General features: G+C 32.5%; 1 protein-coding gene and 1 pseudogene across 1 annotated transcript; one reads left to right on the top strand and one right to left on the bottom strand.

Annotated features, from left to right (window-relative positions):
* Positions 1–11,685: 11,685 nt before the first annotated feature.
* Positions 11,686–14,429, bottom strand: LOC111302766 (G-type lectin S-receptor-like serine/threonine-protein kinase LECRK3). Its single transcript, XM_022898580.2, has one exon. The coding sequence runs from the start codon at positions 14,192–14,194 to the stop codon at positions 11,801–11,803; it is 2,394 nt and encodes a 797-aa protein (XP_022754315.2). The 5' UTR covers positions 14,195–14,429; the 3' UTR covers positions 11,686–11,800.
* A 1,067-nt stretch (positions 14,430–15,496) lies between these two features.
* LOC111304013 (G-type lectin S-receptor-like serine/threonine-protein kinase RLK1) lies at positions 15,497–20,280 on the top strand (annotated as a pseudogene).
* Positions 20,281–25,194: the final 4,914 nt, after the last annotated feature.

Here is a 25,194-nt window from a genome sequence, read left to right on the forward strand (position 1 = left end):
ACTTAGGTTAAGAAACTCAGGTCGTACTTTCAAGCGCACATAATCCATATCCTGACCGATCAACTACTGAGGTAAGTCTTACAAAAGTTTAAAATGTCAAGAAGGCTAATCAAATAGGCAATAGATTTTAGTAAAATTGATTTACACTTTTTACTCAGATCGGTATTAAAATGACATATGCTAGCAAACTTTGTAGTAGAGCACACCTTGGTACAATTGGAAAGACAGCTTAAAAAAAAAAATTTTAGATAAAGATGATTGGAAGCTCTATGTTAATGAATCTACTATAAGCTAGGACAAAGGAGTTAGCCTTATTCTGATCAATTTGAAAGGGCTATAGTACCCATATACCTTGAGATTCAAGTTCAAGACATCTAACAATGAAGCAAAATATAAGGCATTGATAGTTGGCTTAAGGTTGGCAATCGAGTTAAATGTTTAATGCATAACTACTTATAGTGACTCCCAACTAGTGGTTGGTTAGGTAAATAGGGAGTTCAAAGTTTAGAAAGATAGAATTTAAAAGTATCTCGACAAAGCATTAGCTTTGATAGCTGGCTTTAAGAAAGTTGAGGTAAAAAAGATACTAAGGTTAAAAAATTCAATAACAAACTCTCTATCAAGTTAACTTTAGAAGCAACAATGAAAAGCTCGAATCAAGTTCTAGTAGAGGAACTAGTGTATAAAAGCGTCGAGGACAAGCTCGTAGGACAAGTCACAAAGAAAAAAACTTGGATGATGCCAATTCAAGCATACTTGACCACTAGAGTATTACTCGGTAAAAGAGTTTGAGCTAAAGTACTGTTAAGTAAGGCCCCCTAGTATATAATGATCGAAGAAAAATTATACAAGAGATCTTTTAGCCTATTTTACTTGAGATATATTGATGAAAAAAAGACAGACTATGTCCTGAGAGAATCCATGAAAGAATATATGATAATCACCTCAGACCTTGGCCTTTAGCTTATAAAACGTTGAGACAGGACTATTATTGGCCCACCATTAGAAGAGATGTGATCGAACTGGTGAAGAAATATGACAAATGTCAAAGATTTACCTATGTGTAACACCTTCCCTCAATTGAGCTCACTCTTATCATTAGCCTGTGGCCATTCATGCTATAAAGGATTGATGTCTTCAGATCATTCACCCCGACCATAGGTTAGAGGAGATTTATCTTAATGGTAGTAGATTAATTCATAAAATGGTTAAAAATTGAAACCTTAGCCATTACCATGGAAGCACAAGTTGAGAAGTTTGTGTAGAAAAACATAGTTTGCAAATTTAGACTACTTCGGTCTATAATAACAGACAACGACAAACAATTTGATAATCCAAGTTTCAGGGAATGGTGCTTAAATATTCACATTGACCTCAGGTTCATATCAATTGTCCACCCTCAATCCAACGGGCAGGCCGAAGCTATAAATAAGATAATATTAAAAGCTTTGAAAAATAGGCTCAATGTAACAAAAAAAAAAAAGATCGACGAGCTACCAAGAGGTTTGTAAGCCTTAATGACAACGACGAAGGTGCCTACCAATGAAACTCCCTTTCACTTGGCATTTGAAATAGAGGCTATAGTACTGGTTGAGATCAGTCTGTCGAGCTTATGAGTTAAATTAACATAAGAAGAAAAAAATGAAGAAACACTTAGGGTCGACTTGGACCTCACCAAAGAATAAAGGGACATAGCCCTGACCCAAATTATAGCATACCAATAAAAGGTAGCCAATTATTATAATAAGAGTATTTAGCACAAACACATTAGGGACGATGATCTGGTACTCAAAAAGGTTAAAGTTCCAGGTGTAAATGACTGAGGTGGCACATTAGTCTTGACATGGAAAGGACCATATATTGTTAAGAAGATCATTTATGATGCAACTTACAAATTACAGAATTAGAATGGCAACATCATCTTAAGGATGTGGAATGCAAATAACTGAAACGTTTATTATCAATAGCTTGGTATAAACTAAGCTCACGCTTGTATTATTTTGTGAATGGCACTACCACTCCAAGTATGTGAAATACAAATCAATTATATTACTAGTAGATCGGACCAAATTGAGCTTACACTTGCACTATTTTGCATGTGAACACATAAATTAAATTATCTTTAGTAAACTTATCTTTAAGTGATTTAAAGAAATTTGAACTAAAAGTTGTAACTATGTTCGTTAATCTAAATAGTCCAAATTATTTACCCTTAGATCGATTACCTATTTTCAAACTTATGCAAGTAAGAAAGAAATGGCGATAAAGTTAAGCTAAAACTTAGAAAATTCTCTTTTTTATTTCTTTGTAACAAGATACATCGGTTAAAATATAAGAGGTTTTTACAAAAAGCAAATCTCAAAGTCAAAAGTTTACAAAATCAAAAATAAAAAAATTACAAAATTAATTCATTAATAGTAGTAGTGACGGGATGAGTACTCTCATTAGCAAAAGCAAGAAGGATGACTTTAGCTTTGATGACCTCTACATCTTCCTCTTATATCCCTATTATGGCCTCCAACTCTTTTTCTAGGGCTTTATCCTTATCCTTCTCTTCTTCTTCCATATCTTTTTTGGGTTAATTTCGATAAGGCTTTAATCTAATATTGTTAATATCAATATCAGAGAGGTCAAGATCGAGAGAAAAGAATTTAAATTGTACCTTATCCTTGGCCAGCTAAAAGGCATCAAGAACATTTTTTTTAAAGAATTTTACCTTTACTCGGAGACATTTATCGGAAGCTTTATACTTCTTTACAACCTTAATCTACAGCTCTTTCTTCCATTTATCCTGACCTTTTAGCTTAAACCTCAACTTCGTAATTTTGGTTTGAGCATAATTTAGTGTCTACTTGGTCTACTCTTTTATCCATTCAGCTAAGGCTTTGTCCATCGATATGGCATTTAGCTTTGCTGTCAGCTTGTTTGCTTTCTCTTTAGTTTAACCTTTTTCTTGTGGGACAGGTTGAGGCTTGATTTGACATCACTCAATGCCTTCGAGCTCTTTTTATACTCTTTAACAAGAGCAGCCATTTCTTTCTCAGCACTCAGCATATGCCCCATGGCAAGATAAACATTATAGAGTTTTTGGCTGCTGTTCTCTATAGGCTAAAGTGAAAACTTCTTTTGGACTGCACAAAAAGACTTAAAACTTAAGAAAATAAAAATAATAACAATAACAAGAAATTGAGTTGAGGTCAGGAGATACTCATCAAGAGAAGTAACCATCATCTTGTAGAATTTTTTGGCAATATCGAGGTTAGAGATAAAGTCATTTGTTAGAGTAAACCTAACCCTATGGATATCCCCTTTAACCTAAGCCTCAGTACCCTAGCTTTAAGGCTTACAAAAGGAAATGACAAGATCTCCAACCATGATCTTTTAGCTGGAGGTGGTAGTGTTGGCATCGAGGAGGAAGATAGGTCCTAACCTACCTTAACTTTAGACTTTTGACTTAGAAAAGTGTGATGTATAGCTGTACTGATCACTTTGTCTCTCTTACGTGATAAGGTCCCAAGCTAAATCTTTTTCTTCCCCTTTTTAGGCTTTAAGGCATGTTGGTATAGGAAGACATCATAAACCCTTTTGGTTTCAGTCATATCTTCCAAACTGAGCTAGCAGTTAGATGAAAAATTAATTTAAAATAAAATCCTATAAGGTTACCTCAAGCCTACCCCAATACTTTGTCTTGTTTATTACTTCCGAGGAGATCAACCCATGAGCATCGATAATGAGCTCGCCTATGTGTAAAATATAAAATTTTATCCCAATATGCTAGATTGGGTATGAAAAGGGCCACCAGTATGTCCACAAAAGAGCTGGGTGTACTTATTTTCTAAGCCTCAATCTCGAGCTCACCATTTTTATTAGCCATTTGTTTTTCAAGTCATAGGAAAAGTAGCTTGCAATTCTTTATTGAGCTTAAACAATCGTGAAAAACTTTTTATTTGGCTGAGCTGTGATATAAAATCACCTATTATCACTAAGATGTTTTTTAAGAGAGAAAAACTCCCTAAATAGAGGAAGAAAAAGAATAATATTTAGCTGCTGACAAAAAATAATAAAAGAGACTATGTACCAAATAGAATTTACGGTGAATTAAGTGATAATCAAATTGTAATAATTAAAAATTGAAATGAATAAAAGATAAAGTGAAAACCTCAGACTAGCCATGAATGAATCCCAATATACATAGAGCTTATATGGCTCTAGTCTATCAGTGATCCAATCTGAGAAGTTCGACATTATTATACTGTATTTTTTTTTTTAAAAAAAGAAAGTGATACCTAGAGCTTGAACGTGATAAATTGAGCATATGTTGGGATAGTTTTTGAGATTTGCCTTATCTTTTAGCTCACTTATCATGTTCTTAAAGATCACATCGAGGTCACATGCAGTATATACAAAGATCTTAACGAGTTCATCCTACTTTATAGGACTCTCTCCCTCATCATCACTTTCTTCTACAGAGGTTCTCTCTTTCTCTTGTCCTTTATCAAAACCCCCTTCATTAGAATAATCTAACTTTTGGGTGAGAGGTGGATCCCAAGAAAGAACAACAGATGAAAATAGCTTGATCTCGAAAAAAAAGAGATGAAGTGAAGGCCCCTTAGGAGAAGATGAAATGTCAAGAAAAATTGATTGAGAGAAGAGAGTATAAGTGGTAGGAGGTTGAAAAGATTGAACCCCAAAAGGGGAAATACCCCAAGAAAAAAAAAAGTTGGACATAGAAGATAGGCTGACCTAAGAGACAAGGAAAGTAGGTGAATTTTAAAGTTCAAAGTCTATCTGAGCACATAGCTCTTCAGTACTCAAAACTTACTCGCCTCTTGCCCGAACATTTTTTTCATTACGCTGACATCGGATTGAACCAATAGGTCATCTTTGTATAGTTACGACCTCAATAACATAAGGGATTAGGTCGTTATCTTGTTTTTACTAACCTTTACTTGGTTCTACCATATAGCTTTCAGCCCTTCTAGAACTCATACTAGAAGACATGGTTAGAAATGCATACTGAAGTGGGTGTAGAAAAAATTTTAAAGGTAAGAAAGTTATTAAGATTAAAAATTTTAGGTCAGATTGAGAGTAAATAAAGTGAAAAATGGAAAGCTGAAGCCTTACCAGTTCTTTTATATAGACGTGCTTCAGGTTAGAGGGATGGCACGATCAATGCCACGTGTTGAACCACGACAAGTAAACATCTTTTCGTCTTTTTTGTTTTAAATCTCCCCACTCAAACCATCTCTCTCTTCATTTAATGCTGTTAGATCTGCGTAACCAAATGAACCCCAGATTGAACTGATCAAACCGGACAACTGTCAAGGGTAAACTGGAAGTCTGGTTCACTTTTAAGGTTCAAAATAAAAGCTTAAGCCCAAATTTTTGAAAGAAAACACAAGTCTCACCATGGCCAAACAAACTCCAGCAATATTCTCACAATCACTTCAGATAATTATCACCTCAGCAACTTTTAAAATGATTATGTACTCATTTTGGAACATACATGTGAGATCAGATAACCGTCAGGTCAGATGTAGCTAAAAGCTAGTCATCATCCAGAATCGATCTCCCCCTACAATATTGGCTTTTAATGAAAAATATAGCCACCTACCCTACATCGAGAACATCAACAATAAATTTGGTGATCTGATACTCAGATCGCTTGATGGGGGGATAAAGTGTTAAGGGCATATAATGGTTAAAAGGATATAGTAGTCTTTTTTCTCTCAAAGTCTTCAGCAGATAATCGGGGGTATCTTGATCATTTGTACCGATCTATAATGTCAGATTGGTTTAACATCTCCAGTGCCACCTTAGCTCGGCCTTGTCCTAATTGTGCCTTTTTTGTCCTCTTTAGCTTACCTATAAATATGAAGACTCAAGCACTATGAAGCTAAGCTCATCTAATTCATCTTTCTCTCTTCTTCCTATTTTTTCACTTCATTTTCGACCTGATCCTTACTGACTTGCACATTGGAATGCAAATGCTAGGAACACCCCTTGCCTTTGCTTCTAACTGTCCTTCCTCTCTGCGTTTACAAGAATACCCTCAGGTTGGAGCTCAGCACCAACAAAAAAGGTATGGGAAAAAGGGGAGGTGACACAAAAAGGAGGAAATCACCAGTCCAACGTAACCTACAATCGACACTGAAGGACAGGCAAAGCGAAAAAGAGAGATTTAGGGATAATATGGGTGGATCTTTGATTCAAACAAAGATTCAAAGAAAGACATCAATATTCAATATGAATGGTAGGTCTCTGATGTTCGCCTCTATGAAGATCACATATTTCAGGTAATAGTTTCAAATTTATGGTTTTTGTTGTTTTTGTTCCTCTTACTTAATTGGATGGTTAATATGAGGTTTTTTTGTTGTCTTTTGTTGGTTAGATGAAGAGTAATCTAGAATTGAAAGAGATGGTGCATGTGCTTGAGATTACAAAAGCCAATGTGATGGTAGGATTAATGCATGGAGAGCCTTATCTTTGCAAATTGAAATTAGCTATGTGTTTTCGATTTATATTTGGTTCTTAATTTTGTTTTATCCAATTGTTTGTTTTGGTTTACATAAAAACAGATTTGGATATGTGTTTTTGAGTTGTCAAAAAAGTTTAAAATTTAGAAATATTAATTACTATCCTGCATTAAAGGGAGAAAGCACATTGATACTATGTGAAATGTATTTCAAAGGGTATTTTACAATTTTGGAATGTTGATGGTCAATATGACAATCATTGCCTACTATTTATATTCACCATTGGAGTCTACATTAGATGTTCATGCTGCTGCTATTATGATAAAAATTTTCAAATGCCTTCATAATCTAAAACTATATTGTGGAATTAGCGATTTTTCTACTCAATATGTCCTGTTAATTTATTGTCTGTTAGCATTATTTTCTTCTCATCCTTAGTTTTCTTTCTTTTGTTTTTGTATCTGATGGGTTTCAATAATTTTTTGTTCAATACATGCAAGTATATGGTTAGATCTGATGTTTCTCCATCGTAAACTTTTTCCAGATAATGTTTTTAAATTCGTAGTTCATGCTTGACAATTGTCCGTCTCTGGTCTATGATTACGGGCTAACAGTCTGGAGACTCAAATAGTGATGTTGAATAACAGTTTATAGTACAATTGAATGGAAACTACTGATCTTAAATACATCTAATAATACGATGGTTGCCATGTTTGCTAACCTTTTAAATCAACCAATAATGTTATCTTATTTTGAACAGTGCATATGTCATTCACCCATAACATGAAGAATAAAGCTCTAGGTCATAGCTTTTGAGAAAATATCCATTTGATTTTTTTATTTGTTGGGGGTTTATTTTGAAGAATAGGCGCCCCACACAGGCTGTGTTGGTACTAGGTCATTGTTTTTTCTTGATTGCGTTTTCATGTATTTTGTACAGAAAATTATACAAATTTGAAAATCCAAATCAATTGAAGTTTGTAGATATAGGTGGATCGGTCTTTCTTCAGCATGAATGTAACGCCAAATGCACACAAAAGCAGTTGACGAGTTGCTAAGCAATACATCACGCTCAAACTGGGCATGCAAGAGAATTTGTTCTACTTCAAATTGCTGTCATACCTCTCCATTATTAGAAATTTTTTCAAAATATGAAAGATTAATTAAATTAAATAAGTATGTTACTTATTTAATGAAATAAGAAACCAAAGTCATATGAAACATGAATGAGTTAGAAAAGTAAAGTTTAGCCAAGTGTATCCAAATGTCAGTCGTAAGACATTCAAATAACAGCTTTCTGTTTCAAGGTATTCGAGGACTCATGAAGGGCATTCGAATACCTCCTTTCTGTTCAGTAAAAAATGTGATTTTCTGAAATGGTATCTCTTGGAATGAGATTTACTCATTCATATCTTTCATTATCAAAGAGGTGAATGATTATGTCCATAATTATTCATAAAGATGTGATTTGGTTTAAGGATGCATCTTTTAAGTGAAATGATACGGATAAAGAGTCATCACTCTTCTCTAAAAGCTCACAACCATTCTCTTTGATCTCTAAAAGTAAAGACAGTAAGAGTTCATTTATGTGTATGTTCAATGATTCTAAAATTAAAAAATCACTTTTTTTTTCTCATTCTTTCACTAATAAAGTAAAGTTACATTGACATTATTTCTGTAGAAATTAATGTTTAAAATTTGATATTCTCATTTTCATCAAGAGATGTTTAGTGAATTGATATCACAAGTTTTAAAGAGAAATCAAATAGAGCTTTTTGTATCATGGAGACATTTCTATTATATCCCTTTTGTATACTATAACTCCTTTTTGTATACTATAACTCGTTTCATAGAGACGAAATTAAGCTTAAGGAAAGTAATATCATGCTTTGAAATCAATTTTTCTTTGTTTTTTTGAAGGTTTCATCGTAAGGAAGAGAAAACTACAACTGAATATACAAGCGGAAGATCATTAATTATCAACAAGTTTGTGATGAAGATGCAAGTTTTGGATTTTGAATATGCCTTAATAATTAAAATGCCGAACATCCTTATTGAGAATAATAATTTGAATTGCATTCTATTTCAATTCTTATCAAAACAATACCTTTGTTTTGTGGTGAATTTTCTTTATTTTTATCACTCTTTCCTTCTTTTCTAAAAATGGTGAATCAACCCATTATTCTTTTGATTGTGGCGTGTAACTTCTTAGTCAATTGAATTTTGATTTTCTTCTTTGTTTATTTTTGTTTAATTGAACCTACACAAACCTCAATAAAGTTCACTTTTGGGGCACATCATACAAATATTCGTATTGGCCGCAAAATCTGTGTATTTGAATTTTGTAATTGAATTTTTATTTATATATTCATTTGGGTTAATAATTATATAGAAGTGAGTTATTCTTATAAATCTAACATATAAATTTATGTTTTTAAAGAAAATTAACTTATCTTAAATTGGAATAAACATAAATAATATAAAATTAATGAAGTAATCTTGAGTTAATTCAAATTGTTGCTATGAGAAATATTCATTTTCTTTTCTTTTCGTTAATAATATTACTCATTGAATATTTTAAAAGTTTTATTTTTTTAGATGTCACATGGGTATATGCATATATAAAATTTGTATATTTTATTAAAAATATTATTTGTATGTACAATTATATATATAAAAATATTAATTTGTGCGTCGCACGATCACAAACTAATAAATTTGAAAAGATCATGAACATTTTATTTATTACATATAAAATTAAATTAAATTAAGTTAAATCAAACACAATTTACACAACTGAAAGGAAAACACAACATTTACCAATTTGGAGATGATCAGCTTCTCCTGAAGTCTAAATCCTTACCAATTAAAATATCCTCAAATTGTACTTAAAATGAAAAACCATGGAATAATTATGATAATTGCCACAGCGATTAAAGCCATGCTATTGATGAATGCATAAATATTTCCTTGTCTAATGTTAGATTATCTTCCTAGTTCTTCCCCCAACCCATTTAATGCAGCATTTCCATCCAGGGGGGTGAATTCTTGTGAATTTGGTCATGTAGGAGGCGAATACCATAAATAACATTCCAACCAACACAAAGTTCAGAGACAGCAACCATATATGAGTCCTGACACCGATGTTATAAATGAATCTTGGTCAATTTTTGTGTCCGGAATTGGACACGGAGGATTTTCCTCAGTCCATTTTTGTGTTTCCTTTTGCGCAGAATAAAGCATGTCATTGATCTGTATTGCCAGTGTTGGTAACATAACATCAGTAGGATTCTTGAAGCTCTCCTATAATGGTGGAGAGTTCCTTTTAAAAACTACAAAATTAACTTCATCCTTCATTAAAGCATAGGCAACTTCACTGGTGGCAAAATCTAATCTCCACATCACTTCATGCATCTTGGGGATTGCTGAGAACAGCCTGCGATCGGCTGTTAGATCTACTTTTGATCCTCTTGGAGCAGGGTTATTGCCATTTGCATACCAAACTATAGCCCTGCCAGGGATTTTTTTGTACCATATGGCAAGTAAGAAGAAATGCTCATCTTCAAGTTGTGAAATCCGAATGCAAAATCGCTAGATGGTGAAAGCCATAGTTTTGCTTTAGCACTTAGCAGCACCCGCGGAAAGGGAGCTACCGAGGCTGACATTGCCAGTGGTTTGAGCAACAAGAAATGCGAGGAGACGCAATAGGTAAAATGGAACGAGAGAAGGAAGAAAAGAAGTTATTAATCTAATCTTATGGATATATACAATAGGTAGATTGAGTTAATTTAAAGATTAAAAATGGATATTATATAAGGAAGATTACCTAAAGACGCGTAGAATAGAAGTGCATAATTGTGAACAACTAAGTTAATTTGAATATTGAGTTTGATTTAATACAACTAACGTTATTTTCATTTGAAATGTGGTGCTGCTTCCTGAATGATTAAAATGAAGAACCCTTAGAGAAAATTTTGCCTATTAAAAGTATTAGAGGCGAATATTATCACTTAATCTTATTCCATTCAAATGTGCTTTCTTTATATTTTAGTTACAAATGCTAATCAAGCATAACAAAAACGTATTGATTTTAAGTGAATAGAATATTGATCAATTTGCCGTTGCCAAGCAGCCGAGACCGTTTGTCATTGGACAATTTTTTTTACTCTCATTAATAGGCTTAAAAGGTCAAAGATACAGAAAATTGCACATAATTTAATAGTCTGCTTTTGATTGTCATGCTGCTCTGTGACAAAAACCAATCCTGGAGTTCCCAGTTATTTTATTTTATTTTTATTTTTTTTAAAAGAAGCTTATTTTGATTGAGTATGTATCAGGAAGGTGGAGAAGCAATAGTTCATTCTAAGCCTGACCACTCTGTAATAATCTAATATAACTGAAAATTGCTGAGTGGTTTATGGTATTTTACCATATATATCTTCTTCCGTTTCCTTCCCTCCATATAATAAGATAGACAGAAGCAAACCAAGTAATGCTGAGAATGATTTTTGCTCCGACCTTTACATTTGGCCGCCAATTGAACTTAATACTCCTGTCTCCAAATGTTTAGAGATATTTTGAAAGAAAATTTGGTCTCTGGTTTCATACAATTGGCCACATGGGAAGGATGCAGTTTGTCTTAGGAAAAGAGATCCCTAGCTACAGAATAAATTGTCCAGCAAACAACTTTCTGTTTGCAGTAACAAGTTAAAAAGAGTTTAAACCAAATGTTGGGTTCCTCTGTTTCTGTAGGGGAGTCCTATAACACCCTGTATTTTTTTTTTTCACACTGAATTGCCATGAAATGATGCAACAGCAAACCTTAATTCACAAACGAAGACTAAAACTGCGTCTTATTGATCATTTGTGAAAAATTATATCAGTAACTAGTATCAAATTTATTGGGATTGATTTTAAATTGAGATTAGGAACCTTAAGCTGGAGCATAAGAAAGAAAATGTTGTACAAAATAGAGGAACCTCGCTGCTTCATTTTTATCGGAGAATACTAAAATTAAATGAACAACAAAATTTTGACAATATTTCTTTATATGGTAGAAGTACGTTGTATTTAAAATATCAGGGAATTTTTCACCATCATTATTTATTTAATTGTCATGTAAAAAACATCAGAGACAACTTAGAACTTAATAATGCAACTTATATATATATATATATATATATATATATATATATATATATAACAACGCTATCTAAAACTAAAAGAGGGTATAAAAATCACAGAAAATTACTTGCCTGAGAAAACTTCAAAAGTAAAATATCTAGTGTGATGATAAAATGTTGTGCAGAGACAAGATCTGGCCTTTAGTTCGTCAAATTATATGGAGTGGGACATGGAGGAACGGGTACCTGAAGAACTCCTTCAAGCATCTGAGTCACCTTTTTCATGGTGGGGCGTAAAGAAGGATCTTCTTGTATGCACCAAATGGCAACCATCAGAAACCTCTCCAGCTTCCCTCTGTCATCTAAAGCTTCCACGTCATTTTCAACAATGGCATCTAATGTTCCTTGTTGGTAGCAGTCATATGCCCAATAATTTAAAATGATTTTCTCCGATCCTAAAGCATCCATGTCTACACTTCGTCGACAGCAAATGATCTCTAGCAGCAAGACACCAAAGCTGTAGACATCCACTTTCACTGTTACGGGCAAGTTCCTAAACCATTCGGGTGCAACATATCCTTTTGTTCCTCTAATGGCAGTACTGGTTTGGCTCTGATCAAGCGATAAAAGCTTAGCCAAGCCAAAGTCCGAAATACGAGCATTGTAGTACTCATCTAAAAGTATGTTTTGAGGCTTTATATCACAATGGATAATTTGAGTACTGCACTCTTCATGTAAGTATAGAAGCCCTCTTGCTATGCCAAAAGCAATTTGTAGTCTTTCATTCCAACTCGGTTTGAACTCACCAAAAAGTAAGTTTGCTAAGGTGCCATTGCTTAAGAACTCATATACCAGCAATCTTTGGGTCCCTTCTTCACAAAATCCAAGTAGTCGAACTAAATTCTTGTGATGAGTTTGGCCAATAACATTCACTTCAGTTCTAAATTCTCTCTCACCATCTTGTGCTATATTGTTTAACTTCTTCACTGCAACCTGAACAGAGGACCCCAGTGTTATTGTTCCTTTGTAGACTACACCGAAAGCCCCCCTTCCCAGCTCAAGTTTGAACCCATTTGTAGCTTCTTGGAGCTCCCTGTAGGTGAAACACCGCAAATTCGTTTCCACATCAGAATCTCGAGGAACTATTGTGCGTTTATTGCGGTAAATGAATATGAAACCCAACCAACTCACAATGACTAAGCTTGTCGGAAGCACAGCCAACAAAATTATTAATTTGTTTTGACTCTTCTCTTGGCTATTCTTATTTGGCAACAGAGAAGGAGGATTAAGTTGATCACCTCTCCCAACCTTGACAAAAGCCTTTAAGCCATAAAAGATATTATCAGTTCTTCCATTTGACAGTGGTAGCTTCTTCTTCCAACATTTATCCCCAGCTCTGAAAATGGAAATGGCACACAAGCAATCCTTCAAGCAAGATTCTCTGCACTGTTGTTCAGTAAAAGGCTGTGAAAGTTCATAATCCGAAGTTGGCCAATCTGTATTAGGTAGCTCCTCTATATCATATAGATCTTCTTGGGACCACTGGCCATCTGCTTGACAGCCTAGTATGAAATCTGGTTTGCAGCTGCCATACTCATCATTAGGATCAAGCAAAGAATACTTTGGTGGACATTTACATGATGGCCTGCTATCATTTTTTAGTGTACAAATGTTATTGTATCCACAAGCCCCACTTCCGATTTCTCCATAGATTGACCTGCAGATATTATCTGGAATTGTCTTGATAACAGTCCAGCTTTGGTTGGCAGTAAAATCCTTTGGATGATAAGACAAGGTAAAAACCCCATCAAAATTGAGAGTTGCTCTATGATAAGAGTTTGCAGCAGGAACATTCCCCTTTGGGGTGAGATAAAATTTTGTATTATTTCTACTCAATACATAAAAGTAGCCACTTTCATCGAAGATAACTTGGTAACCAGAATTTGTTGAATTTATTGCATCACCGGTGCTAGTGATGTAGTATGGATCGTAAGTGTTGTCTGATAACAAATCCATGGGAGTGAGCACAGCGTTTCCATCTTCACGCAAACGAAACTGGAATCTTCCTCTTGAGAAATTGTTCTCTCTGTGTCGAGAAGAAAGCACCCCGTTTATCTCCAGTATCTGAGTTGGTAACATCGTATCAGTAGGATTCTTGAAGCTCTCCCATACTACAAGCAAATTCTCATTCAGAAGCACAAAGTTTCCAGTATCATTCATAAAACCATAGGCTACAAAAGTAGTGTTACTGGTCTTAGCTTTCCATAAGAGTTCACCTTGGGGACCGTTGACCACAAGCCCGGTGTCGTAAAACAGCTCAAGTTTTGATCCGCTTGGTACAGGCTTGTCTCCATTAGCATACCAAACTATGGTTTTATCTGGTATCTTGTTATACCAGATAGCAACCAGGAAGAGATCTTTGTCGTTGTCGAGTTGTCGGAAACCAAAGGCAAAATCACCTGAAGGAGAAATCCATGGAGATGAGTTTTCAGTCGCATGGATAGAAGCGCCAAAGCTAATATTGCCAGCAATTTGAGCTACAACAGACATTGGTTGCAAAAATATGAAGGAAAACAGGAGGAAAGCAAAAGCCATTTGTTGCTAGAATCAATCACATTGGAGATAGCACTGTTGTGAAATAATTGTGTCGCCCATCAAGGTATGACTATAAACAATTCCGGGAGCCACAGGTAGTTATTATTATTATTAATTTAATTTTCTAACTTTGAGAAGGACAAGTTTTGTCGCGTCAGGAAGGACAAATTTTATTTGGAATTCTGAGGTTGGTCCAAATTTGTGGAATGAGCTTTCCAGAGGACTGACTTTGTAATGAGTGCGGCCAAAACATTTTTTCCACATTGAAAATAATTTTGAAATATCTTTAATAAGTTGGTGATTAAAATTCATGATTTCACAGACCTAGGACGTATAGCAGAAGATTTGCAGGCTGGACGTGCTTTCTAGCTGTATAATGAGAGAAAAGTTTGCAATGACAGAAAACGTTCAATGGTACGATTCTCTAAATTTATCTTTGACAATCATCAATTTTATCGTACGGGCAGTTTGATTCCCGAAAATTAAAATTTTAAAAGAAAATATAATCTCTAAAGTGATATAATATTAAATTTTTTTTTTATTTTAAAAATATTTTATATTTAAATTTATTTATTTGTTTGATTAAAAAAATTCATGCATATTAATTTTTTTTACATATATAATAATTTTTTATTTTATTTTATTAATAATAAATACTTAAATTAAAAAATATGCTTTTAGTAGTTAAAAAAAATAAATATTTTATTTAATTATTATTTTTATTTATAAAATATAATCAATTAAGTCGTTTAGTACTTGTTTTAATAATAAAAATTATTCAAAAAATCAATTAATACATTTTTTACTTTTTTTATCTCAAGAAAAATATTAAAAGTGTTCATTTTATTTATTTACAAAAAATATCTTAAATAATCTTTTTATAAATAAATAAAAGTTTTTTATTTTTTATATACTAAAAAATAAAAATGATTTTTTTTATTTATAAAAATATTATTTAAGGTGTCTTTGTATACAAAAATGTATTAAATAATCCTTTTATAAATAAATTAAATGACTTTTAAAATTTTTTATAAAAATATTACTTAACAAAAACATCTTAAATAATTTTTTTATTTTTTATAAAATGATCATTTAAAGTATTTTTATATAAAAAATTTAAAAATGATCTTTTAATTTATTTATAAAAAAATTATTTAAAACATTTATGTACGGGCCTTAAATAATCTTTTTATTTAAGCATTCTAAGCTTCTTTTTATTTAAGCATTCTAAACTTCTTTATATGTCAAAGGTTTCTTCTTCACGGCAACTCAATCCATCTAAAACTCAATACACGTTTATCAATGGCCTCAGTTTTTTCACCTTTCCTGTCAGTTTGCCTATCTCTTCTCCTACCTCTTGTTGTTGCTCAAAGTACTGAACGCAATGTCCGGGTCGGCAGCACTATCGCATCGATGACAGTGCAAAACCCTGGCTTTCACCTTCCAATGATTTTGCCTTCGGATTTCACCAACTTGAGAATAAAGAACTTTCCTACTTGCCATATGATATTATAAAATACCAAGCCGCACCATAGTTTGGTATGCAAATGGAGATAAGCCTGCTCCAATAAGATCCAAGGTAGAGTTAACCACTGATCGCGGACTAGTTCTCAGTGATCCTAATGATCAAGTGATATGGAGATCATATTTTGCCACTGGCGAAGTTGCCTATGCTAGAATGAATGATACAGGCAATTTTGTTGTTTATAGTACTGGTTCTCAACGACTGTGGAAGAGCTTCGGAAATCCTACTAATACGTTGTTACCAACTCAGGTAATGAACAGAAAAAGTTTGCTTTCTCCTCGGCAAAAAGAAAACAACTTCTCAAAGGGAAGATTCCAGTTTCGTTTACTTGAAGATGGAAATGCTGTGCTCAATGCCATAAATTTGCAATCCAATTTTGCTTATGTTGTATATTACATTAGTGGCACTCATGATGCAGAAAACTCATCGAATTCTGGTTACCAAGTGAAGGTTGATCAAGATGGTTCCTTTTACATATTGAGAAACAAAAATCAGAGATATTTACTAAGCTCAGACGATTTAGTTCCCTCTGCACACTATTATTACAGAGTAACTCTCAATTTTGATGGTGTTTTGACCCTATCCAATTATCCGAAGAAGTTCACTGCAGCTCTGAAAACTGGACTGTCGTTAAGACCATTCAAGATTTGGGAAGTGGAACTTGTGGCTTCAATAGTATCTGTCTACTCAAAGCCGACAAAAGGACAACATGCAAATGCCCCCCAAGTTATTCTTTATCTGATGCAAATGACGAGTATGGCAACTGCCAAGCAGATTTCATGCAGGGCTGTGAAGCAGATGCCCAGAATTCTGCAGAAGATTTATACAATTTAGTGGAAATGCAAAATACAGATTCGCCAACTTCCGATTAAGAGTTGATTACCCCTTGCAGTTCTTTAAAAGACTGCAAAACTTATTGTTTGCAGGATTGTATTTGTATTGGGGCGGTATTCAATGACAAAGGCTGTTGGAAGAAGTCACTACCGCTTCCACATGGGAGACAGGACAGACAAGTGAATTCCATCTCCATCCTCAAAGTAAGAAAACCTGAATTTGCCCTCAAAAACCCTGCGATGCCATTCTCATACGTAAAAAAGAACCAAAATTCATTGATAATTCTGATTTCAGTGCTCTTAGGTAGCTCTGTGTTTGTCAATTTAGTATTGGTTGGGATATTATGTGTGGGATCATTTTTGTTGTATCACAAAAAGATTACAAGAAATCACATAAACAAAAATGGCATACAAAGCAGTTTAAGGTATTTTAGATATGAGGAGCTCGAAGAAGCTACAAATGGTTTCAAGGAGGAGTTGGGAAGGGGATCATTTTGTTAGGCAAAAAACCTCAATCCAATCAAACATCCAAGCCTGTGAAAGTGAAATCAAATAATCAATTAATCACACAATAGATAATAATTTAACGTGGTTCAGTTAAATTGACTTATATCTATGGATGAGAAACAAGATCCACTAGTTGTAAAAAATTACAAACATACATCAATTCAATCTCACTCAATAATTAATACTCATATGCCTTCTTAATCTCTTTTAATCTTATAGAGTATTCTCAACTTAAACGCCTTAACTCAAATTCCATCAAATCATCTATTTTAATGATGATATATTTGGTTCCACCTGTAATTGAAGTCTCACAATCATCTTCTCTTATTTATCTTCATGCTTCACACAAACCGATCATCAATTTTCAAAACATGAATTTGAACTCTTTTTTTGAATCAAGCTCTTCTGGGTTTGCCTCTTCCCATGGCTCGATCCATACTCTGATACTACTTGTTAGGCAAAAAACCTCAATTCAATCAAATATCTAAGTCAATAGAACCAAAATAAGATAATCAATCAATCACATAAGAGATAATAATTTAATGTGGTTTGGTCATTATTTGTTAGGTTAAAAGCTTTTATCCAATCAAGCCAGCAAAAGTATAATCAAACAATTAATCAAGCACATAAAAGATAATAATTTAATGTGATTCAGTCTAATCGACCTACATCCACGGATGAGAAATAAAATCCACTAGTTGTAAAGAATTACAAACATATATCAATTCAATCTCACTCAATAATTAATAGTCATAGGCCCTCTCAATCTCTTCTAGTCCTATAGATTATTTTCAACCTAAACAAACACATATCCATGTACACCCATGTATTATACCTATGTGAACCATCTAAGTCTCTTCTAATCCACTCACAAACATATAAACATACATGCCTATAAGACGTAAATCTCTAATAGTCTTATGGAGTATCTATCCAATAAAACTTTACAACTCTCTTATATCTTTTTCTCATACCTAACCCTGTAAAGACTCTATCTATTTATAAACAGATAAACTTACCTATCAAGAATCTCTTTCCTCTTAAAATTCTTCTTCTACAAGTCAACTTACCTATCAAGAATTCTTTTTCTGCATGTCTTTTTGTCCACCAAATAATATTTAACAAATCTCAAATAAATCTTTTATGGGATTTGAGTCACAATTCCCAACACATTTGTCATTGTTTATAAAAGGGTAATAAAAATAGATTCTCAAGATCGAACTAATGTTGCAAGTAAAAAATTAAACAGGGTGGTTCAAGATAGAGACAATGAATTCAAAACTGAAATAAGTGTTATTGCTCAAAAACATCATAAGAAACTAGGCAAGTTACTTGGATACAATGATGAAGGTCAATATCGAATGCTAGTATATGAGTACTTAAGCAATGGGATGTTAGTGAGCTTTCTCTTTGGGGATCTAAAACCCAATTGGAGCCAAAGGACACAAATTATGTTGGAAATTGCAAAAGAACTGTTTTACTTGTAGGAGGAATGCAGCCCCTAAATAATTTATTGTGATATAAAGCCTCAAAACATACTTTTTTATGATTACTATGTAGCTCGGATCTCTGACTTTAGGCTATCAAAGCTTTTAGGGATCAATCAATCCTATACTAATACTATTATCAAAGGCACAAAATGGCATGTAGCACCCAAATGATTCAAGACTATGCTTATAACTATGAAGGTTGATATGTATAGCTTTGGTGTTTCTACTACTAGAAATCATTTGTTGTAGAAGAAATGTAGCAATGGATAATGGGGCAGTACAAAAAGCAATTTTGATAGATTGGGTGTCATGAGCCAACCTTGTATAGGACTATAACCGGACATAGAATGTCATGAGCCACCCATGTATAGGGTTATGATTGGGTAGAGATGCCAAGGGGGAAGGTAGATCTTATGTGCTAGAAAAAAGTGTTCTCATTTCAAACATTGTATTCATTCTTGGTAGCATAGATATAAAATCTCTTAAGCTCTTTAGAGGGGATGAACAATCGACGTATTATTGGGTTGCTTCATTGGTTAAGGTACATGCTAGACCACCCATCTAGGGCTACCCCCTGGCCCCAATGATGGTGGAAAGACTCGATGTCCCTTTTGCACTCATGTGCTATTCTCGATATTAATAAAATATTTTTTATAAGAGAATGCCAAGGTTTGCCTTGGGGTGCTCCCATTTTGCTTTAATATATCGTTGTGTATTCTTGAGATTAATTTGTGGCTTGTTGGTTGCCTATTCAGATATTGAATTATCCTTGCTTGACTTGTGTGGAAGCGTCCATCCAAGTGCTACACGATTTATTACTTCATCGAGAGAAAGCTTAGCCCATGACACATGATTTCAAAGCACAGTTGAGAAGTACTAGAGAATTGATAAAATGGCTATAAGTGGTGGATCTAGTGACTGACAGAAGATCGAAGAGCTTGAGGCCACGGTGGTTGCCTTAAAAGCTCATGTGGTAACTTATGATTGATTGAAAAAGATCGAGACATCCTAGCGGGAGTTGTCTGATACTTTACATAGCTTGGGTGAAGAGACCAAAGATGCATTAAATGTCTTCTAGAAAGAGTTTGAGAAGCTTAAGGCCCAAATGAGTGTGCTACAAATGGCTGTGGCTAGGTCGAGTTTTAGCTCGATGAAAAAAAGGAAAAGGGTCAAGGTGCCAAAGCCTCGACGTTATAAGGGGGCAAGAGATGCCAAAGAGCTTAAGAGATTTATAGCTATATTACCAAGAACCAATATAATGCTTGAAATGAGGACACTTTTTCTTAGCACATGAGATCTACCATCCCCTTGGCATCTCTACCCGATTATGTCCTTATACATGGGTGGCTCATGAGATCCTATGCCCGATGTCATGAGCCAATCATGGCCCTATATAAGATTGGATCATGACATCGGGCTTGTGATTTCTCTTTGGAAGGCACTTTTGATGATGATGCAGAGGCCTTAAGTGACAAGATGAAGCTGGAGAGGTTTGTTATGGTCGTGATATGGTGCATTCAGGAAGACTTCTCTCTCGGACCCACCATAAAGCAAGTTATACCGATGCTTGAGGGAATAATTCAGGTTCCTGCTCCACCTTGTCCATGTCCACTAATTAATTCCATTGAATAAAAAAAAAAAAAAAGGACAACTTCAGTTTTTCTAGCTGTACTGTTTTGCTGCTATTGGTTGCACTTCTCTATTTGCAATATTTTGCAAAAAACTCAGATACTACAGCCGAGCATATGTAGTTTACTAAGTGGTGATCATACTAATTATGCCTGGCATAATAACACGATAAAAATGTCACAGGGTTTGGATACATGCTACCTGAATACTTAACACCATTACTTCAAGAAGTTAGTAAAATTATCAAAAAACAAAAAGAAGTTAGTGAAATTCCCTTTTCCTCTTTTACAATGAACCAGGTTTCTCCGTCTAAAACCTGATCTATTTCTAACCATCTCACTTGACAAGCAAGCAACAGTATTAGCCGATAAGCTTTTGATGAAAATGACATTGAGCAAAGCAAGCACTAATGAATAAGATTGGGTCCATCTCACCAGTTTCATTCACAAAAAGTTTTTAAGAGTTTTGAAAAGTAAAAGCAGAAATAAAACGCGGCTGTTGGAATGGAAGTTTCTTTCTTTTTCTTTTTTTTTCTTTAAGGTGCAAATGCAAAACTTAGTCATTTCATATGATAACTTTATGTACAATTGCAACTGCGCATATTTATTGATATAACTACACTTGTTCCGCAACATGTGAGTTCTTGCAGCAGCAATCCAAAGCTATATAAATCAACCTTCACAGACATTGGCAGGTTCATAAACCATTCTGGTGCCACATATCCTTTTGTTCCTCGAATAGCAGTACTATTGGTCTGGTCGGGCTCTGATTCAACAACAAAAGCATTGCCTATCCAAGGTCAGAAATTCTTGCCTTATAATACTCATCCAGCAGAATGTTCTGAGGCTTCATATCACAGTGAAAATCTATGTGCTGCATTCATCATGTAAATAGAGGATGAATGTAAATAGAGGAGTCCTCTTGCAATCCCAAAAGCATTTTTTTTTCCTTTTTTTCTTCTCCTTCCTTTTCACTATTTTATTATTTTTTGGTTTTAATTAATTTCTTCATCACTTTTTTAAATAACGGTATTATTTTGAATAAAGAATTTAATAAATTCATCTAAAAATTAATATATAATTGAATTAAAGATAAGTTAAAAATATTAACATGTATAAGAATAGAATATAATTGTTTAACTAGAATTTAATTTAATTATAATGAAAGCTAATTTTAAAACATTTTGTAATTAAAAAAAATCTTGAGTAAAGGAGAGAACAAAGTAGATAGACAAACAGATGATTAATAATTAATAAAGAGTATTTAGTTTCTTAAAAAAAGGGTATTTAGTACATTTTTATCAAAATTCATGGGGAAAGAGTGGGTATTTTTTAAACTAAAGGGGAAAAAGGGAATTTTTTTAATCGAACTTTAGGAGTAAATATATTTTTTTCTAAAGTGAGGGGGAAAACTTTAAAATATGTTCTAACTAGTAGTAGATTATGCATTTCAATTTGAAAATTATTTTAGTGGAAAGCAAAAACTAATACTAATATTTCTAACAACAAGCAAAGCATCACAACCATATGCTGCATTTTATCAGAAAATTTCAATATATCAATATAAGATTTCATCAGTAACCTCTTTCATGGAAAAATCTTTGTCAATTTAAATAGTTTATTCATGTAAATATGACATTTAGTCTGAAATTCATATTTTAACTTACAACAAAATTTTTTTTTATCAACTTACGACTTTCGTTTATAAAATAATTAAATAATTCAACATTTATTAATGGTGTCCCACAAGTTAGTATTTCTGCAGCGTCAAAAATTTTTAGATCATTCAATCAAATAAGTTTTTGCTTTTATAAGAACATAAAGTCTTCCGAGAGGGATCTATGGAAAAAGATTTTTACATATTTTAGACTAACAGTGAATATAAAATTTGACTAGCTGAAAAAGGTGGAGTAGTTTTCTAGAAGTGTTGATGGAAGAAAAAAAAAATCTACGAAAACACAAATAGTAGCAAACACAAAAAGTTCGGCCAACCTACACAAACTCAATCCAATCTAATTTGATAAAAAATAACCCACTTGTTATAACAAATTTCGTCCAAAAACTCAACAATTTTAAAAATACAATAAAGCTATAATTAATTTTTCTGTTAGTATAATTGTTCACCCCAAATAATTATTCTTTTAATAAAATATTAAAATTAATTAAAATTATCTAAAAGATAAGTTTAAATATGAAAAAATAAAATTAGATTTAAAAATACGTTTGTGCAAGAAAAAAATATTAACACTCACATCTTTCATTTTAAAAAACTGGTCTGCATACCAGTCTTTCGAGTTCACTAAAAGTTTAATTCAAAATTTATTAATGTTGCCCCACAAGTAGACCTAAAACACCCGTCAAGTTAGTATTTCTGCAGTGTCAAAAGTTTATAGATTACGTCTCATTCAAGCACAGATGTTTTTAGCTTTTATATGAACATAAAATCTTCTGGGAGGAACCAATGGACAAAGATTTTTACATATTTTAGACTAGTAACAGATTAACAGTGAATATAAAAATTGACTAGTTGAAAAAAGGCGTTGTAGTTTTCTAGAAGTGTTGACGGAAGAAAAAAATACATATATAGTAAAACATAAATAGTAGCTGGCAAGAATTGTCAAAAATTGATCCAAACTTTAAAAATTGGGCCAACCCACACAATCTCAATCCAATCTAATTTTTGATCCAAAATAACCCACTTGTGTAACAATTTTCGTCCAAAAACTCAACAATTTAAAAAAAAACAATAGAGTTATAATTAATTTTTTAGTAAGAGTAATTGTTCAGTTAAAAAAAATTATTCTTTTAATAAAATATTAAAATTATTTAAAAGATAAGTTTAGATATGAAAAAATAAAATTAGATTAAAAAATACGTTTACTTATAAAAAAAAAATTAATATACATACCTTTCATTTTAAAAAATAGTATCTGTTAATAACATATTATTCTTTAACCTTAAAGCTTTCATTTCAATATATATATATATATATATATATATATATATATAACAATTAACCACATATTATCCTTTAACTTTAATAAAAATGATTATAATTTTAATTTAAAAATAATTCCTTTAATTTATTTTATTACAATCAAAATCTTTTTCTTTTCTTTTATTATCTCAAATACTCATTTTCCCTTTAAAAAACAATTCTTATTTATTTCCTTGTCCAAAGTAGAAATCTTTTGTATTAAAAAAATTCTTTAAATACTCCAATAATTTGAGAATATTTTAAAAATTTTTTGTCATATAAAAAAATTTGAAAATCTCTGCATTAATTTCCTGAGATCCCAATCGAAGATCCATATTTACCGGTATGACACAAATAAATAAGATGCACATGAACTAATTTTTACCTGAACTGCACTTATCTCTCCAAGTTCATACATTTCTTAACCTTTATCGTCATCCTCATCTACATTTACTTATACTGCATTTTTATTAGTTGAACAACTATCTTGATCAGAATTCAGAAGTGAGAATAGGTACTGAGGTTGTTGGTGGTCCCAATATTATTGCCTCCATTAGTGCAAGACGCTCCACCAACTCATTGCGTTCTTGCTCAAACATTTAAAGTTGTTCAGCTAGTTGTTCCTCATATAATTTTTTATGTGCTTCCACTAATATTTGTGCTTCTTCCACCTTGTGATTCCTTCTTGGTGTATTGATGACTGTGGGAGAAATAAAGCTCCAAATGAAAATGGCATTACATCAAGCAACAAAACATTTTTAGAACAAAAAAAAAAATCGCATATCTAAACCAATTCAACAAATTAAAGCCTCAATCAAGCCAAAATAACTGACTTAATTCAAAGTAACAAGTATTGGCATCAGGATTACATTTTTTCTTCAAAATTTGAAATTAGGCTTGGTGTGGTGATGCATCATTATTGCTCTTCTCCTCAATCATGATAGTGTTGGGATGAAATTGGAGAATTAACAAATCTTCGAGGATTAAGCCTATAGACATCCAATTTTATTCGAGTTTTATATATATATATATATATATATATATATTATGTCTCGAATTGTATTTTGATATTGGATTTTAAAAGATATTTTTTAAGTTTAAATTTAAAGGCTCAAAAATGTTTTTATTTTTATTTATGTTTTGTTATTTGGTAAAATAAAAAATATAAATTTTGATTTTTTTTAAAGATTGTGATTTTATTTAAATTTTAAATTTAAAGATTGAGTTTGATTTTAGTAATTATTGGGAATTAAGTTTCTACAAGAAGGAAAAGAAATTTTGACAAGATCTTGATAAGTTTAATTAGCATTAAAATTTTTTAAATTGAAAAGAGATTCAATCCCTATATAAAAACGTTAATTCTTAGTAAAAAATCACCAATAAAGAAGCAATTACGACAATTAAAATCATCAAGTAATACAGAGCTTTAAGTTTTGAGAGAGAAGTTATTGGGCTAGAAACAAAAAAGAGAAGAAAATTCTGAAGGCTTTGGGTTTTTGGCTTACATACCGAAAGCAAACAACATTATTTGGAGGAGGTTTGACTTGTGCCTGAATTTGCTTGACCCGTTTCCTGACCTAACTCAATCGTAAGGGTTTTTTTTTTCTTTTTCTTTTTTGATTTTATTTTTGATTTATTATTTTTTGATTTATTATTATTTTTTTATATTTTAGTATTTTTTTTAATTGTGATTGAGTTAAAATGATGATAAAAAGAAAAAAGTAAAAAACTTTGGTAAGTTTTTTTATAGTTTTGTTTGCATTTTTATTTTTTGCATGATTTTTATGATATTTTATTTGCGTGATATTTATATGGTATTATTGCATGAAGAATTATAATATATATTTTTACATGATATTTTGCATGGATTTTATTTGCATGATTTATTACTATATTTTTGCATGATGTTTTATATGAATTTTATTTGTATGAATTATTTATTTTTGCATGATTGATGATATTATTGCATGATATTATTATTATATGTTTACTTGATTTTATTTTGATATTTTTGCAGGGTTTATGATATTATTGCATGAT

Source organism: Durio zibethinus, chromosome 13 (assembly GCF_047325235.1).
Source record: "Durio zibethinus cultivar Kanyao isolate XHJ-2024 chromosome 13, ASM4732523v1, whole genome shotgun sequence".
NCBI classification, from domain to species: Eukaryota; Viridiplantae; Streptophyta; class Magnoliopsida; order Malvales; family Malvaceae; genus Durio; species Durio zibethinus.